We start from the raw sequence: 19,647 nt of genomic DNA, 5'->3' as shown, positions 1-19,647 counted from the left end.
TTACCATGGAAGTGAATAAAATCAAATCAGTGACTTGAAAACAAGTAGGGAATTTTGTATAGTGCCAAGACAAATACATAACGTGCAATGACAGGCTGAGACTACAGCCAGCCATAGATGGATCATTGTGTTCTGCAGGCAGGAAAGGCTCCTCATGAGCAGAATACAATAGCTCAGTTGGAGAGATTCCCCCCCCATTGACACGGACTTGGTGGGAGGAAAGAAAATTGTATCATCTGTGGCTTATGGCCTTAGGGCTCATTTGCAACCTTGTGTTGCATTGCATTAATGATTCATTTAGGATGGGCTGCAAATGCACAATGCAATGAAAAAAGGACATAACCCATTTTTTCAGCACCATGCACAGCATGTGCGTTGTTCTGTGCTGCAGCGCTGGTGCATTGCCTGCTACTGCATTAGAGCCCCTTAAAATGACTGGCACCACAACGTAACATACTGCTGTACATACAGTCAGGTCCATTAATATTGGGAAATCGACAATTCTAACTTTTTTGGCTCTATACACCACCACAATGGATTTGAAATGAAACGAACAAGATGTGCTTTAACTGCAGACTGTCAGCTTTAATTTAAAGGGTATTTACATCCGCATCAGGTGAACGGTGTTGGAATTACAACAGTTTGCATATGTGCCTCCCACTTGTTAAGGGACCAAAAGTAATGGGACAATTGGCTTCTCAGCTGTTCCATGGCCAGGTGTGTGTTATTCCCTCATTACCCCAATTACAATGAGCAGATAAAAGGTCCAGAGTTCATTTCAGGTGTGCTATTTGCATTTGGAATCTGTTGCTATCAACTCTCAAGATGAGATCCAAAGAGCTGTCATTATCAGTGAAGCAAGCCATCATTAGGCTGAAAAACAAAACAAACCCATCAGAGAGATAGCAAAAACATTAGGCGTGGCCAAAACAACTGTTTGGAACATTCTTAAAAAGAAGGAACGCACCGGTGAGCTCAGCAACACCAAAAGACCCGGAAGACCACGGAAAACAACTGTGGTGGATGACCAAAGAATTCTTTCCCTGGTGAAGAAAACACCCTTCACAACAGTTGGCCAGATCAAGAACACTCTCCAGGAGGTAGGTGTATGTGTGTCAAAGTCAACAATCAAGAGAAGACTTCACCAGAGTGAATACAGAGGGTTCACCACAAGATGTAAACCATCGGTGAGCCTCAAAAACAGGAAGGTCAGAGTTTGCCAAATGACATCTAAAAAAGCCTTCACAGTTCTGGAACAACATCCTATGGACAGATGAGACCAAGATCAACTTGTACCAGAGTGATGGGAAGAGAAGAGTATGGAGAAGGAAAGGAACTGCTCATGATCCTAAGCATACCACCTCATCAGTGAAGCATGGTGGTGGTAGTGTCATGGCGTGGGCATGTATGGCTGCCAATGGAACTGGTTCTCTTGTATTTATTGATGATGTGACTGCTGACAAAAGCAGCAGGATGAATTCTGAAGTGTTTCGGGCAATATTATCTGCTCATATTCAGCCAAATGCTTCACAACTCATTGGACGCCGCTTCACAGTGCAGATGGACAATGACCCAAAGCATACTGCAAAAGCAACCAAAGAGTTTTTTAAGGGAAAGAAGTGGAATGTTATGCAATGGCCAAGTCAATCACCTGACCTGAATCCGATTGAGCATGCATTTCACTTGCTGAAGACAAAACTGAAGGGAAAATGCCCCAAGAACAAGCAGGAACTGAAGACAGTTGCAGTAGAGGCCTGGCAGAGCACCACCAGGGATGAAACCCAGCGTCTGGTGATGTCTATGCGTTCCAGACTTCAGGCTGTAATTGACAGCAAAGGATTTGCAACCAAGTATTAAAAAGTGCAAGTTTGATTTATGATTTCGTATTCTGTCCCATTACTTTTGGTCCCTTAACAAGTGGGAGGCACATATGCAAACTGTTGTAATTCCTACACCGTTCACCTGATTTGGATGGAAATACCCTCAAATTAAAGCTGACAGTCTGCAGTTAAAGCACATCTTGTTCGTTTCATTTCAAATCCATTGTGGTGGTGTAAAGAGCCAAAAATTTTAGAATTGTGTCGATTTCCCAATATTTATGGACCTGACTGTATATTGCAGTAATGCGCAGTAAAACACAAACGTTGCTACAAAGCACAAGTGTAAATGGGCCCAATAGCAGCACAGTGGTCTAGTGGTAAACATTGTGATCTTGCAGCACTGGGTTTGTGGGTGCAGGTCCCAGCCGAGACACTTTCTGAATACATGCATTTATACAAATCAGTTACCATCCAAAACAGTCAATGCACGTGTGTATATGAAGTAGGCAGAGGCACTGCATTCTACACTTGTATGGAGTTGGATTGATGTGAAATGGTACAAATGTACAATATGAAGCTCTGTGGAATTTGTCAGCAGTATAAAAATGTGTAATGTAAAATGAATAATACATCTGGTTCTTAGTTACTTTGTACAATTTTTTATTTATTGGTTTCAATTATTCATATAGTGCAGCTAATTCCACAAAGCTTTGCAGAGTACATAAACCATTCATAAGGAGCGCCCTGCCTTCAGCATGCTCCCTCTAAGTCTTGATATTCTTCCATGCTTTCACAGTCCAAGAACACAATGGGGTTGGTTTACTAAAGAATCAGGGGGCCATTCACTTGGCAAAATGTCCACTCTATAAATTGAATGATAGTAAGTGTGGTGGACCTGTGATCGTTTTGAAACATCCAATCATGTGCAAGGGAAATTACAAAAACAGTATTTTTACAAGCACATGATTGGATGATTAAAAATAACATAGCTACATCTTATTTATGTATTACAGATACTTATATAACACAGACAATTAATGCAGCACTTTACATACAATGGGTAAAATAAGTATTGAACATGTCACCATTTTTCTCAATAAATAGATTTCTAAAGGTGCTATTGACGTAAAATTTTCATCATGTCGTTAACCCATGCATAAAAAAAAACTGAAACAAATAAGTTCAGAAATTAAGTTTTGTGTAATAAAATGAAATGACACTGGGAAGTATTGATCACAGGAAGTAAGGGAGGTGCAAAAAGGCATGGAAAGCCAAGACATCAGCCCTTTTGTCAGTGCAAATTAAAATCAGCTAGTTCAGTCTCATATGATGGCCTATAAAAAGGTGTCTCATTACACAAGGTCTCACACAATAAACCTCTCATGATGGGTAAAAGCAAAGAGCTCTCTAAAGACATTTGCAACCTTATTGTTGCACAACATTGATGGCATTGGTTACACAAGGATTTTTAAACTTCTGAATGTTCCAGTGAGCACTGTTGGGGCCATAATCCGGAAGTGGAAAGAACATCATTTCACCATAAACTGGCCACAACCAGGTGCTCCTTGCAAGATTTCGGAAAGAGAAGTGAAAAGAATTATCATAGGGGTTGTCCGAGAGCCAAGGACCACTTGTGGAGAGCTTCAGAAGGACCTGGAATTAGCAGGTACAATTGTTTCAAAGAAAACAATAAGTAATGCACTCAACTGCCATGGCTTGTATGCACAATCACCACACCAAACTATTGCGGAAAAAAAAGCATGTTAAAAGCTCATTTAAAGTTTGCTGCAGAACATTTAAACAAGCCTGTGTAATACTAGGAGAATATAGTCTGTTGAGATGAGACCAAAATTGAACTCTTTGGATGCCATAATACACATCATGTTTGGAGGTCAAATGGCACTGCACATCACCCCAAAAACACCATACCAACAGTGAAGTTTGAAGGTGGGAACGTCATGGTGTGGAGCTGTTTTTCAGCATACGGTACTGACAAAGTTCATATCAATCGAAAAGGGATTAATGGAAAAATGTACCAAGACATTCTTGATAAACATCTGCTGCCATTTGCCAGGATGATGAAGATGAAACGAGGGTGGACATTTCAGCAAGACCATGATCCCAAACACAAAGCCAAGGAAACTCTCAATAGGTTTCAAAGAAAGAAAATAAAGCTGCTAGAATGGCCCAGCCAATTGCCTGACTTGAATCCAATCTATGGAAAGAACTAAAGATCAAAGTTCATAGAAGAGGCCCACGGAATCTTCAAGATTTGAAGACCGTTTGTGTGGAAGAATGGGCCAAAATAACACCTGAGCAATGCATGGGACTAGTTTCTCCATACAAGAGGCACCTTGAAGCTGTCATTACCAACAAAGGATTTTGTACGAAGTATTAAATACATTTCAGTTAGCGTGTTCAATACTTCTCCCCCCCCCCCCCCATGTCATTCCATTTTATTACAAATAACTTAATTTCTGAACTTAATTGTTTCAGTTTCTTTGTATGGATTAGATGGGTTGTTACCGACATGTGAAAATTTTATTTCAATAGCAACTTTAGAAATATATTTCATGGGAAAATTGGCGAAGTGTTCAATACTTATTTTACCCGCTGTATATATTATACATTCACCATATTCATCAGTTCCTGCCCTCAAGAAGCTTACAAATCGAAGGTCTCTAACTCAAATTCATACATACATATACCAGGGCCAATTTAGACAGGAGCCAATCAACCTACCAGCATGTCTTTGGAGGAAACTGGAGTACCCGGAGGAAACCAACAGGGGACACAGGGAGAACATGCACACTCCAGGCAGGTAGTGCTGTGGTTGGGATTCAAACTAACAACCCTAGTGCTGCTAGGCAGAAGTGCTGTGCTGCCCCACAGTGAACAATGTCCTTGCCTAAATAAACACAAATGTCAGGGAAATGTCAGGTTTACTGACTGCAACCTATAGTGGATCTAGAGGCTCTCCCAATGCTTCCTAGAATCTGTGACACACTGAAATATTGGCACTTGCCAAATGTGCCCAATGAAATCAATGGGAACACACTGTAACTGTATGCCAACCATTGCAATGCAAAATTCCCCCTGGGCTCGGAACAAAAAAAAGAAAAAAAAAGAAAAAAGAAAAAAAAACAGGCTTTCAGGAGGCAGTAGTATCGCCTTCTGAACCCCTGCAAACCACCTCTGAAAAGCGATCAACCACAGATTGCTTTTCTAAGGGATAGTAAACTTCACTGCTTTTGTGAAAGAGACCTTAATGTGTGTGTGAGTGGTATGTGGCTGACAGACAAGGTTCTGAAGGGACAGCTATGATTTTTGAGCTCATCGTGTTCTGTAAATGAGTGATGAATCTTTCCATGCTCTATTCATTCAATAAATACTGTAAATACAGCCAAACAATTTAATGACAGAACACTATAGTAGATAAAAGCACGACAACAGAAAAACAGTTGGACTGAACTGCCACATACTTGTTTCCGATTTTAACAACAAGGTTGGGATCATCAATGATGGAAGGATTGTCCACAAATTGCTGGTATGTTACCACTTGCTCCAAGAACTGCTCTGTAGAAAAGAAAGATAAAATATCTGTAAGATAAATGGAACATACATTCCTCCATGTCACACAAGGAAATGAGGTGAGAAAAAGGGTGATCTGAAAAGTGCCCATTCTATACAGCAATATCTTCTCTGGCCTTGAAAGATTGCCTCGGAACTGACTGTCATTTTACATTCTGCAGCCTGACTTCAATTATCCTGTGAATGGTGTACACACAATGCCCACAGACAGAGCTGAAAGTGTATTAGAGATGTAACTTACAGTTACGGGTCATTTTATGTAAAGATAACATACAATTTTTGCAAATATGAAAAAATCAGCTATGTATTGGGAAAGAAAAAATGAATGGTGGAGGAACTTGACTGGCCTTCCCAGAGTCCTGACCTCAATCCGATAGAACACTTTTGGGATGAATAAGAGCAGAGACTGCGAGCCAGGCCTTCTTGTCCGATATTTGTGCCTGACCTCACAAATGTGCTTCTGGAAGAATGGTCAAACATACCCATAGACACACTCCTAAACCTTGTGGACGGCCTTCCCAGAAGAGTTGAAGCTGTTATAGCTGCAAAGGGTGGACCAACTCAATATTGAACCCTACGGACTAAGACTTACGATCCATTAAAGTTCATGTGCATCTAAAAGGCAGGCCAACCAATACATTTGGCAATATAGTGTATATGGCACACATAGGACTTAAGGAGTAGCCACAAAATGCGCTCCCTAATCTGTAGTGGAATGCTTTCCAGAGGATAATCAATGGAGGTTTGCAGACTTTTAGGAGGTGATATTGCCACCTCCTGAGGTCTATATATACAGTGCTTAGCATAAATGAGTACACCCCAGCAGATTTGCCAGAAAACCTTTACTTTCCTTTCAGAATAAACATTTTCTATGGGACACTATACTACAAAATACTCCCACAAATGCAGGCCATTGACTGCAAACAAGATTTGTTATTTGGACACACAAAAAAGTATGTTTCCTAACAAATTCATTCAAGACCATGTTGCAAAAATGAATACACCCCAATCAAAGTCTTAGGAGCCAAGCTAAATTTTAGACAACAAATTGCTAATTAACAAAAATTCAACTACTGGCGAATCTAATTAGTCATTATACAGGTGTCCAGCAGACAGTCGATTATGAAAGGGCTTTACTTAACATAGAAAACCCCTTCCCATTTCATGCTATCTGCAATGGTACTACATGGAAGAGAAATGTCACAAGCCCGGATTAAAAAAATACATTTCTTTACAAAAGAAAGGTGAAGGCTACAATAAGATCAGAAAAGCTTTACATATCAGTCAGAATACCGTAGCAAATGTGATACAAAAATGTAACAAAAATGGAACTGCAACCATCTCATAGAGACGTCCAGGCCGTCCACGGAAGTTAACACTTATATAGGAGCATCTTCTGATAAGCGTTGAAGAAAATCACCATACAAGTTCACTGCAGTTAGCTAAAGAAGTAGAAAGCCAAACTGGGGTGATTGCTTCCCGTGACACAATACTGCGTACACTGCAGAGGAATGGCATGAATGGGTGACATCCACAAAGGAAGCCTCTCCTAAAGCCCATGCACAAAAAGCCCACCTAGAATTTGCCAGGGTCCTTGCTGAAAAAGAGGACTATTGGGACTCTGTACTCTGGAGTGATGAGATCAAGATAAATGTTTTTGGAACTGATGGCTTCAAAACTGTATGGCGTCGTAAAGGTGAGGAGTAGAAATAACCTTTTATAATCAACTGTCTGCTGGACATCTGTTTAATCAATAATTAGACTCACCTGTAGTTGAATTCTTGTTAATTAGGATTAGGTTGTCCGAAATTTAGCTTTGCTCCCAAGGCCGGCCATACATCGGTCGAAATTCGACCGATTTTTAGTCTGAAAATAGGACCTAAGAATAATCGGCTGTTTTTCGCTCTGTTAGTGGGTCAATGGCACAGGCCGATTTTCGTGGTTCCTCTCCTTTTCGGTGTTCGGGTATGTTGGAAAATTCGTGAAAAACGACCGATTTTGACTCAATGATGGTCAAATCGTACGATCGTTTTTTCCGAACAGAATTTGCGCATGAGCCATGACCTGGAGGGAACAGAAGTTTCGCCTGTTATATGGGGTGAACTGTATGATTTGGTTGGCTGATTTTTGAAATCATTGATGGCACCATCAGATTACCGAGCGAACAATGTTTTAGATTTTCAGACAAAAAATAGTTTGGAATTCACCCCATGTATGGCCTGCATAAAACTTTCATTAGGGTGTATTCATTTTTGCAACACGGTCTTGAATGAATTTGTTAGGAAAAATGTTTGTGTGTGTGTGTGTGCAAATTAAGAAATCTTGTTTACAATCAATTGCCTGCCTTTGTGGGAGTACTTTCTGATATAGGAAATGTTGATTCTGAAAGGAAAGGAAAGGTTTTCTGACAAATATGATGGGATGGTCTCATTTATGCTGTGCAATACATACATATATATATATATATATATATATATATATATATATATATATATATATATATATCTATCTACACAGTTGTGTTCAAAATAATAGCAGTCAGACATCACTAACCTGATCAATCACTGTTTTTGGTAGAAATGGTATTTCTACATGGCAAATAATTTACCAGCAGGTGTAGTAGAGTAATAGAAATCCAACAGACCCAACAGTCATGACATGCAAGCTGCTGATTCTGTGTAATTGAATCACTAATTGAAAGGGGCATGTTCAAAATAATAGCAGTGTGGAGTTCTATTAGTGAGGTCATTCATTCTTTGAAAAAAAGGTGGCAATTATTGCCCTTATTTAAGGAAGGAAGGCAGCAAATGTTGTACATGCTGGTTACAGTGCATTTCTCTCTGAAATTCTGAGGAAAATGGGTCGTTCCAGACATTGTTCAGAAGAACAGCGTACCTTGATTAAAAAGTTGATTGGAGAGGGGAAAACATATAAAGAAGTGAAGAAAATGATAGGCTGCTCAGCTAAAATGATCGCAAATGCTTTAAAATGGCAACCAAAACCTGAAAGACGTGGAAGAAAGCGGAAAACTACCCTTCGAATGGAAAGAAGAATAGCCAAAATGGCAAGGACTCAGCCAACAATCAGCTCCAGGAAGATCAAAGAAGGTGTAAAGTTACCTGTGAGTGCTGTTACAATTAGAAGACGCCTATGTGAAGCCAAGCTATCTGCAAGAAGCCCCCGCAAAGTCCCACTGTTGGAAAAAAGACGTGTGCTGAAGAGGTTACAATTTGCCAAAGAGCACATTGACTGGCCTAAAGAGAAATGGCGCAACATTTTGTGGACTGATGAAAGTAAGATTGTTCTTTTTGGGTCTAGTGGCCGGAGACAGTTTGTCAGATGACCCCCAAACACTGAATTCAAGCCACAGTACACTGTGAAGACAGTGAAGCATGGTTGCGCAAGCATCATGATATGGGGATGTTTCTCATACTACAGTGTTGGACCTATTTATCGCATACCAGGGATCATGGATCAGTTTGAATACATCAGAATACTTGAAGAGGTCATGCTGCCTTATGCTGAAGAGGAAATGCCCTTGAAATGGGTGTTCCAACAAGACAACGACCCCAAACACACCAGTAAACGTGCAACATCTTGGTTCCAGACCAACAAGATTGACGTTATGGAGTGGCCAGCCCAATCCCCGAATCTTAATCCAATAGAAAACTTGTGGGGTGACATCAAAAATGCAGTTTCTGAGCCAAAACCAAGAAATAGAGAAGAACTGTGGAATGTAGTCCAATCATCCTGGGCTGGAATACCTGTTCACAGGTGCCAGAAGTTGGTTGACTCCATGCAACACAGATGTACAGCAGTTCTCAGAAACAGTGCTTATACAACTAAATATTCATTAAGTGATTCAAAGGAAAGCAAAATCTTCAAACATTTTTCAGTTTATATAGTGAATGTTTGAGTTTGTAAAGAAGAATACAAACACTGCTATTTTTTTGAACAGTCTAATATTCACTTTTCTTCAATTTTTTTAGAGGAACAACACAAATTTGATCTATTTTTCTTCATGTTTTGATTTGGAATAGAATGTGTAGTGTTCCCAATGCATTTGTGTGTATGGAAATAAAAGCTATTTGAAGGATTTTGAGCTTTATTCACTTTTTTCAACACACTGCTATTATTTTGAACACAACTGTATATAATATTTGGGGGTTTGTTACTGCCCAATGGCAATACTGCATTGTAAGCATTTGGCTCGTAATTGTAAAGCAGTCCCAATCACTTCATATGGGAAAGTCTAATAGAAAATGCTACCTGTTAAACTCTGCATGTTGCGTTAAAAATTCTGCATCACGATGCAAAGTATTGCGGCTGCATCAATGTACAACTCCAAGTCTGCTGGTGGGTGAGCATTGAGGATGGGGGTGTTAAAAGCCGCCTGTTTTTACTGCCCCTTGGCTGGTCCATGTGAAAGGAGCCTTATTAGGCATGCAGCGTTTCAGTGGGGGGCACAGCCTACCTGTGTTCAAAATGTTAATTTTGGGTCTCCTCTTCAAATCCTGCATTTGTTGCTCTCCTTGGATGCATATATTATATTACCCCTGTTGTGCACCTTGGTATCTTTTCATTTTTCCATGTGCAGGATTGCCTCTACACACAAATATAGAGATTTTTATATATATATATATATATATATATATATATATATATATATATATAATATCTCTATCAGCTCATTATCCTCATGACTGTGAATGTCTATAGATGACAATATGTTTGGACAGGCACAATAGTATGGTTCTCGTGTAGACGTCACCTCCAGCAAGATCCCCATATAGCAGTGCCTCAGTGTTGCAGTGTGCAGCCTGCGTTATTGGAACAGACATACTGAACATAAACAGATGGCATACAAGCCGCTAGCTCTAGAGGCGGCTGGCGTTAGTTCTGCTGAGGAAGTTTTAATGAAATCCACAAAGTACACTGGAAGATTGTAGAACAATGTGCTATAAATATTTTAGTCACACATTTATGAAAAACATCAAGCTGGAAAACAAGATGGGAACACGCTTCTACAGAAAATCTTGGTAAAGGCAGAAACAAGACTGGATCCTGCTCTGCTCGCCAGCCACTATCCTGCGACCTGTCAATGTAGCCACTAAATGGAGGTGATCTATATGGTAATAAAAAAATGGCATAGCAGACCTTAATGTGGGTGCAAGACAGGGTAGGCATTGTTTTGTCTCCCATTATATTCCAACAGCAGCATCACTGCTTGCCATATATACTGTAAACTTACCAACCGAGTGCAACACCTAGTCCAAGTCACTTTATTAATACAGGAGATAGTCACTTCTTACTGGTAGCTGGTGGTGGGGGGAATAGATGCACAAATGAAATTGCCTGGCAGTGAGAGGACATTGTAGCATGGATTCCTCACCCTTCAGCTGGCCATACACTATACAATCTGATTGTACAATTTCTGTACAATATCTTTTAGAGTTACTAAAACTAAAGCAGGTCATAAATTGATTTTTTTTTCTTTCAACCAGCAAGTTGATTCCATCCCTCCCCATGGAGCTAATGTATTCTGACAGTGGGGAGAGTTCTCCCTGTAATGTATAATAAATAAATCAGTGCTATCCCAAAAAGAATACTGTGAAATGCCCTCAATGCTGAAATATCCTTTCTCCCCCAAAAGTCAAAGTCATAAAGTCCAGTAGTTCATTGTCTCTATAGAAACACGTGAAACCCCACAAAAATGTTTTCTTTATAAAATAATCTTCCTCCTAGATTGTAAGCTCGAAAGAGCAGGGCCCTCGAACCCCTCTTGTATCGCATTGTATTGGTATTGTACTGTCACATGTATTGTCTCCCATTGTAATGTACAGTACTGAGCTAACTGTTGGCGCTATATAAATACTGTATAATAATATAATAAATAATCTTCCAAATTAACAGGAATCCTCCTTTAACCACTTCCCAACCGGCCGTTGTATATAAACGGCCGGACAGCGGCACTGCAGGGTCGGGTGGCCGTTTATAAACGGCCTCCCCGCACCCTGCTTGTGTGCACTCCCCGGGAGCGCACAGCACCGCGATCCGGTGCCCGCTGTGTCCTCCGGACACAGTGAAATACCGGTCGTCGGACGGGAACTCTGTACGAGATCCCTATCGTGATCACCGATTGGCAAATCCGTGATCACATGCAAAGTAGTAAGCAAGATGTCACTTCTGACATCATTGCTTACTACGTGTGAAATCTGTGAATGATTACAGAGGTCACATGGTACAAGGCTATTCACAACAGCCTTGTACCATGTGACGAGCTGTGACCAATCACAGCTCACTCAGTAGTTCTCAATGGCTGCAAGAATGCAGACAGAGAGAAAGAGAAATGATTGCTTTTACATCCTATATGGGTGTAAAAGCAATCAATCAGTGTAAAAAAAAAAAAAAAAAATCTTCATCACCCCTCACAAGTAGTACAGTGTCACCATGGTGACACTGTTCTGCTAGGGTGACAGTATGTAAAAAAAAATAAAATAAAATAAATAATAATATAAAAAAAAAATAAATAAAAATGTACAAAAAAAAATGTTTTTAAAAATTATAATTTTTGGTTATAAACTAATGTGGCTTATTTTTTTTTTACTAAAAAGAAAACGGAATAAATTTTGGCCAAGATTTATAATGAAATATTATTTATTTGCAAAATGTTATAAGAAAAACACTTTTTTTCAAAATTTTTGGACATTTTCATTTACATAGCAAAAAAAATAAAAATCCCAGCAGTGAATAAATACCACCAAAATAAAGTTTTATCTGTTTTAAAACAATGCTAAAAAATTCATATGGGTACAGTGTTGCATGACCGCGCAACTGTCATTCAAAGTGTGATAGCGCTGAAAGCTGTAAATTGCCCTGGTCAGAAAGGGGGTAAAAGTGTCCGGACTGGAAGTGGTTAAAAGGAAAAAAAATTTTTCAACTCTTCTTCTGTGAAATTCCCTCAAAAAAACAAAAAACAAAATCGCAAATAGTACATCAAAAAACGCATGATAACTTTCAAAACCGTATTCTCAATAAATGTGGAAATATGTGAAAAACACTTTAAAAACCACTTCAAAATAAAGTGCACAAATGTGTCACACACTCCACCTAGTGAGGGTGTAACTATAACTTCCCCATAAAATACTGTGCTCTCCAAATCACAATTATGACAGGTGAATAATAAACCACCACCTATACACCTTACCAGATAAGCGATTATAAACGTGTATTTGTACAAGGAAGGAATTTTCCAAACATTTACGGGCGCCCTCCACTTATCAAATGCTCACGCTGTGCAAGTTGACCCCCTTGTCTTCACCTTTTCTATATATGCACCTTACCAGATGGTTGAAAGTGAATGGCGTATAAAGATGTTTCTTAATTCCATTCTATGTCCAGGTTGTATCAGCTTCATCACATGTGTAAAACATAACCAAATATAGTGTAGTATGTACCATAAGCAAAAACCTTTAATCTCATAAAATATGCTCACATGAACAGAGTGAAAAACCAGCATTATAAGTATTGGCAATTTCCTATGGACAAAACCTCTTCCAAGATGGCCACTTCGTGACTTCCTGTCGACGTCCAATGTCACTTACTGACTTAAACTGAGCCTCAGTTGAAGTCAGGAAGTGACGAAACGCGTCAGCAAGAGACGTTGGATGTCGAATTCATGGCCTTAACTTTCAACACACTTCAAAAGAGCCTATTATCCCAACTTAGGGACAGCCGACACCAGCACACAGGCCTTTGTCAGAGCTGTAAACTGCTAACTGAAGTCCTGGCAGGTTGTCTTTTAGTTTCTACTGACCAGAAAAGAATCTGTAGATTAACCCTTCTCTCTGACCTATCGTAAAACTATGACAAAATCCTTCAGTTCTGTCAACCATGGTTTGCATACCAATTAAAACACTAGGGACACAGAACATGCCAGAAAATGGGGATTGTAATGTAGTCACCTTTTGGAGACCCCCTGTGCTGCCCAACTCAACATGTCAAAACTACACAAAATTCTAAAAATCAGACAGAATCAAGACATACCAACATTAAGTATATATTTGAATGGGGAAAATCATTACAAACAAATCAAGATTATACATGGCTAAGCTATAGTATACAGAAGGTTAGATAGCAGTCAGATAGCTCCTGGGTGACAGGCCCATCTGATATACTGTGTTTGGTGTCCCTGGACACAAAATATAATGCAGAACAAAAAATTCTACCAGTTTCCAGAATGCAAACATTACATATTGGAAGCTATTAATATTAGTATAAAACTGTGTGTAAGGGAACGCCATGATACAGTCAAACAGGGTGACACCATCATGGCCAATCCTCAGCCGCTTAATTGGTCAGATGGTCTCTGTCAGCACCCCTTTGATACCAGAGACAGGGAATGCCAGTACATTTAGAAGCTCTCATGTACCATCAACCAAGGAACATCAGTCAAGTTCCAAGAGCCGATAACACCTTGCTCACCCATTGACTTAACTTGCTGAAACCAAGGACTTTCCAAGTGTTTACTTTTTTCACCTCTTGTTGTTGCTTGTTCTCTTTGCTACTTTGTAATATATCTTTGTTTATGAAATTATTTTATTTGCACCATTTTACCCTTTTCATGATTAAACCCTATTTTGAAAAGTGTTGAAATTGTCTGTAAATGCGCTAATGAAAACTAAAAGAATCCCTGTCTCTTGAAGAGTGCTGCTGTATTACAAATCTCTGAACATACCTTTCTGTGGTGACTGTGTGTTACACATGTTTATTCTAAAATCATAGTTGATAATGCGAAGATTGTGAGTTTCCTCCTTCTCGGTAAAAAGGTGATGGCGGTAGCTTAAAGAGTTAATTGCTTAATTAATTTAACCCAGTGACCAGGGGCAGACTGACCATTTGGAAACTCGGACACTGCCTGAGAGCCCGGGGTCAGTAGGGGGCCCCATGAGATGCCCCTGGTACCTTTTTCATAGGATTTTTTGAGTTTGGGAAAGGACACAGGGGCCCCATGATCCCCTATTGCCCAGATGCCCCATGGGTTGTCAGTCCGCCCCTGCTAGTGACATTTGCTCTCAGGCTACTGGAACCTAGATCATGGTCCTGTGAGCTGGAAAAATCTTTGTGCAGGGTGCAGCCGAGAGTGGCATTGTTCCATAAGTGAGTGTGGTGAGAGATTGGCCAGTCCTTTTTCACAAGTTAGTGAGAAGGGCAGGGGGGGTCTGACATCTGCATTCTTCACACCCCGCATCAGAATATAATCAGTCTTGCCAGCTATAGTCCGTGGCACTGATTGAGTAAAAAAACCAACAGGATGGCTGTACAAAAGTCAACTGAGAGATCAACTTCTGTGCAATCAGCCTGCCCACAACTGGATCAACATTCAGCCAGTTCCTGCTGAACGAGCTCAATTTCGATTCATCAGTAGCAGGACTTAATATTATAAGGACCAACCTACACAATTTATTTCCTTTGTAGCAAATCAAGCACAGAGTTGATGATAGATCTAAAGGAGACTGTACAATCAGACTGTATAGCGTATAGCCAGCTTTGGAGCCTGATCGTAGTTGCAGCTGCTGAAACCATTTTTCCTGTGTCCACATCATCTATGCCTACTTATTAGTTGACTGGGAGCATTAAAGGAGAAGTACAGCCAAAGCTCTTTTGGCTTTCCTTCTGTGGATCACAGGAGTGCAATTCATTCTGCCCTCCTGTGACCCGTTTTCAGCTGACAGCAGGCTGCAGTGTCACTCAGCTGGTTCAGGCTGGGGAAAGATCCCGGACTTCAAAGTCGGGATTCATTCCAGAGTCTCCCTCCCAGCGCCAGTGAGTGCAGGGGTGGCAGAGCAGACAGTGATGACTGACAGTCACCGCTCTCTGCTTACAGCAGCGGTGAGAATGAAGCAATCGGTGGACATGTGATCGCTGAGTTCTCACACTTAGAGGCAGCAGGGGGGGCGAAGCTGCATCCACCTAGGTAAGTATGATTTTGAAAAAAAAACAAAAATCCCATATCTCCCTTTTAATATTGAGCTTCAGGCAAACAGCTACACATGCACCTGAAATTCATACATAGATTTAAAGCCTACAGTAGGGCACAATACATAGCCAGGGAAACTTCTGTATTACTTTCTGCCTGAGTTTTACCATTTCTTGCATTGTTTCCCTGCCTATTGGAGGCAATGATGCAGATTGGTTATCCATTGTCAAAGCTGGAGGCAGAGAGGTGACACGAGAATCTGTATTACTAACCCAGTAAATAAACCCGTCACCTGCATGGCTGTGCAGTGTCAGAGGTATGGAGGGCACAAGACCGACTTTACAAAATGTAATTTTTTTTGCTGTATTTCAGAAGGGAAAGACGGTCTTCATAATTGCCTAGAGTTCATAGGCTCTATAAGTATACCTTTAGTCAGTTCTTTGTTGTCGCTCAGGCCACCACATAATGATATAGCAATAGAGGGCAGATCTCGAATCCCATCAGAGATGCTTTCTACTCCGCTGTCCACCCCAGAGCTTCCCCCAGACTGAGGTGACTGGTTGGTGGAACGGACACCATTTTCTGCTGCAATTTTCCCTGGTACAGGCGGGTCACCACTGAAAGGATACAAAGAAAAAAAGTGAGTGTTACGGCAGAAAAAATGATCAAATTACAAATGCAGGGAAGAATAATAGGAGGCATAGGGGATAACGATTTGTCCTGCACAGCTCTGACCAGCTATTCCAACTACCATCTGATTTTTGCTGCTCTAAGGCCTTTTATATAATTTATTTTATTTTTTATTATTATTATTTTTTTTTTTTTTTACTATTATGAAATTTTCAATACAAAATACTCTTGTTACATTGAAGTGTTTGGGGTGCTGACTTATATTTGCACTACTAAACTACCATTAGCCAATTGTACTAAGCCACTAAACTTTGCACTGCAATAAAATGAAAACAATATAATGTCTGTCGGCTTTATTGATGCTTCTCTACTTATTCCTATTGAAGTTATTGGTATGACTATAAATGTATGCATTTTAAGCAGCAGTACTTTTAGAGTGATATCTTTCCAGGAAGCCTCTATTACCATGGACAGTTAATGATTAAAATTCATGAACATCCTTTAGTCTATTCATTTATAAAGGCATAGAAACATTTTTGTTGCTCATTTAAGCCAGGCATAGATGGATCGAAATTCGGCTGGTTCAGCAAGAACTGGACGACTTTCAATCCATCTATGGGCAGTCTGGATGTACTGAAGTCAATCTATCAATCATACAAAAAAAAAAAAAAAAAAAAAAAAAACGACAGGCTGGAAGTACTGGTCACTGCTGCCGGCTATAGTTGGCATCAGTGATAATTGTACTCTGATGGTGGAGAAACCTCCTGCTGTCAGAATACAATAGTGCAGCGGGAGGGATTCCCCTATCAACACTGACTGTGTTGATGGGGGAATCCAGCAATTTTCTTTCCTTCAGCCTGTGGCTGAAGGAATGAAAATTGCATAAAATATGGCCAGCCCTACTGGAAAAACCAGAAACCTGATATCAGGTTTACAATGCATACAGTACATTCTACGTAGATAGTGGAGACAAGAAGGTATTTAGCAGGGCTAATAGAAGAGAGTTCAGGTGACTGCCATGAGTGTGTTGATGTTCACTAGTAGTCCAAAGAGCAGGCAGAGCAGCGACACCAAGTCTGTACAACTTTGGGATCTGAAACGTGTTGCTGTGAAGCCAAAGGGTATATCTCATGTTTATCACAGAGCATTATTATTATTTCAGGAACTTGTATAACGCAGCACTTTATATATATTGTAGTACATTCACATCACTCTCTAACCCTCAAGGAATGTACAATCTAAAGTCCCTAACATTCATACATACAGTACGTATGCTAGGGCCAATTTAGACAGGAGTCAATTAACTTACCAGCATGTCTTTGGAGTGTGGGAAGAAACCAGAGTACCTGGGGGAAACCCATGCAGACACAGGGAGAACATGCAAACTCCATGCAGGTAGTATTGTGGTTGGGATTCAAACCAACAACCCTAGTACTGCCAGGTGGAAGTGCTAACCACTTAGCCACTGGGCTGCTGGAGCATGTTAATTACTTTACAAATATTCTCACATGCAAAATCATTCCTCTGTATCTGTTAGCTGTGGTTTCACTGTAGATGAAAATTAAAAGTATATGTTTAAGAAAAAGGAAGCTCAAGTACCTTTTTGGGAAATACAATGCAGCAATTTCAGGCTCCATGCAGGTGATGTCATCTAAGTAGACGCCATCCTTCCCAAGATGTCTGCTCCGCTTATCTGAAATAGAGAACATACAGAAATTGGAGATTAGTACATATACAACACTAACACATTCCTCTGTACATATACTGTGGATCAGGGGTAGGCAACCTTAAAGAGGTGAAGGTCTACGGGAACAACATGGAAGAAGTCAAAGTTCTCCGGGCACAGTGCCGCTTCCTCACACCTGATTTAAACCTCTAAATGCCCAACTACTGTGTCACAATCGCATGCATTGCATGACAGTCATGGCTTTAAATCGGGTGATGAGAAGGCAACATATCGCCTCCTCCCCACCTGTCAAACGCACTGGGATGCCTTTGCAGAGAAGCTGCAGTGCCTACTGCACCTGTGAAGGAGTTCTTGTAATCGCAGTAGCACCCTAAGGGCTTGTTCACATGTAAAGTTGGGAGGTTGTAAAACCCTGAGGTTGAATCACAGTTTTATGCCCCACAATCCCTAACCCCTTTAGCTGCTGAGGAAGAAGCCAAAGGTGTACACATGCCACAGCAGGAATTACACCCCATGTTGCTTTTGGTGGGTGCTACCGCCTGTCAAGTAAATGGGCCATGCATTTATAAAATGGACAAAGCAATGGAAAAACGGCATAGCATTTAGGGTAAGCATTTTCTCAGGCTAATGAAAACCTAATGTGCTTTTCTACTTCCGCAAAGATGATATGACCCTCATTCTATCCAGCTAATTTTGGATCTAGATCAGGGTTCCTCACCAGGGGTATCCATTCCACTTGAAGGTACCAAATGATGAACCAAAATGATGGGGGTATGGAACTAGATCTCTCGATATTTTAAAAATAATTGAAACAGTTTCCCTGAATTTTTACACCTGAAATAAAATATAGAAACCAAGTTGATGTAACAGATGATATGTGGGTTACATTGTCAGTAATTGGAACTCCATGCACTACTTTTTTTAAATGCATGGCATCCGCATCACACAGTACACAATGCGTTTGCGACCTGTGTTCGGGGTGTCATTAACTTTAACTCACTCCCGCAGCAGATTGCAAGGGCATTGCAGTCGGAATGCGGTTCGGGAAGCCGCACAGGAACAAGGCTCTCCCGCACCGCATTCTAGCTCACACCAGATGTGGTCCAGTGCATTTTTTTCTGCATCAAAAATGCATGCACAGTGTTTTCCATGTATTCCAATGACCCTAGTTCACCCTAGTGTAGTCAGTTTCAGTCAGTTTCCGGTGCAGAAAAACAAAAAAAAAACAAAAACAAAAAAAAATAAGAGAAAATGCTGCATTTTTTCTGCACAGAACTGTACTGGAACACAGCAAGAAAGCACTGGAACAAAGTGTGGTGTGAACTGTAAGCAGAAGTGTATTCGGAATGCATCCGGAGTGCATTTTTGTGGTATGACCTGGCCCTTACATTTCTTCAGTTGCTTCCTGGTTTATGGCCTAGGTGATAATGTAGTCATATGTCCCTAATGCAGAACTTCACTGTATCTAAGAACCACAAACCAAAAACACTGTTTAATTCATTTATAATAATCAAAGCAATCTCCCCCATTTATGTATCTATGCTGTTGTTTGCCAAGACATCACATTGAAAAGCACCCCCCCTAGTATTTCTGGCTGTGGCCATCTTATGTAAGGGCAGGAATCCTGGAATCTGTCTGCCCATAAGTTAGGCATGCCAGCAGGAAGGTGTGCTTAACTAAGAAAACCCCTCCTCCCCTACTGAAGACTCCTGGGATGTATGACATCATTTACCTAGGCCTGGAAATCAGGAAGCGACTGAATAAATGTGAAAAAAAAAAAGTTTAAAAACAAATAAATATATGATATACTTTCCTATTTATTTACTAATGCTAGCAGCATAAGGATTAAAAATAGTCCATGTTGATTGAGAGGGTGAAGTTCCACTTTAACATCTACTTGGACTTTTTGTTTTCTTTCATCTGGAGGAGGGGTTTTCCCA

General features: G+C 40.4%; 1 protein-coding gene across 2 annotated transcripts in view; it reads right to left on the bottom strand.

Annotated features, from left to right (window-relative positions):
* The window catches only part of LPIN1 (lipin 1), a 104,398-nt gene that overhangs the window by 62,243 nt on the left and 22,508 nt on the right, over positions 1-19,647 (bottom strand). For both annotated transcript variants that reach the window (XM_089671081.1, XM_089671083.1), the window contains exons 7-9: positions 17,620-17,713; positions 15,817-16,007; positions 5,303-5,396 (exon numbers count right to left, since the gene is read on the bottom strand). In XM_089671081.1, the coding sequence (XP_089527207.1) occupies positions 5,303-5,396; positions 15,817-16,007; positions 17,620-17,713 (379 nt within the window). The remainder of the gene's footprint in view (positions 1-5,302; positions 5,397-15,816; positions 16,008-17,619; positions 17,714-19,647) is intronic.

This window comes from Staurois parvus, unplaced genomic scaffold (genome assembly GCF_062004578.1).
Source record: "Staurois parvus isolate SC_StPar_1 unplaced genomic scaffold, SC_StPar_1.0 ptg000098l, whole genome shotgun sequence".
In the NCBI taxonomy this organism is placed as follows: Eukaryota; Metazoa; Chordata; class Amphibia; order Anura; family Ranidae; genus Staurois; species Staurois parvus.
This window is presented reverse-complemented; position numbering and strand designations above follow the sequence as displayed.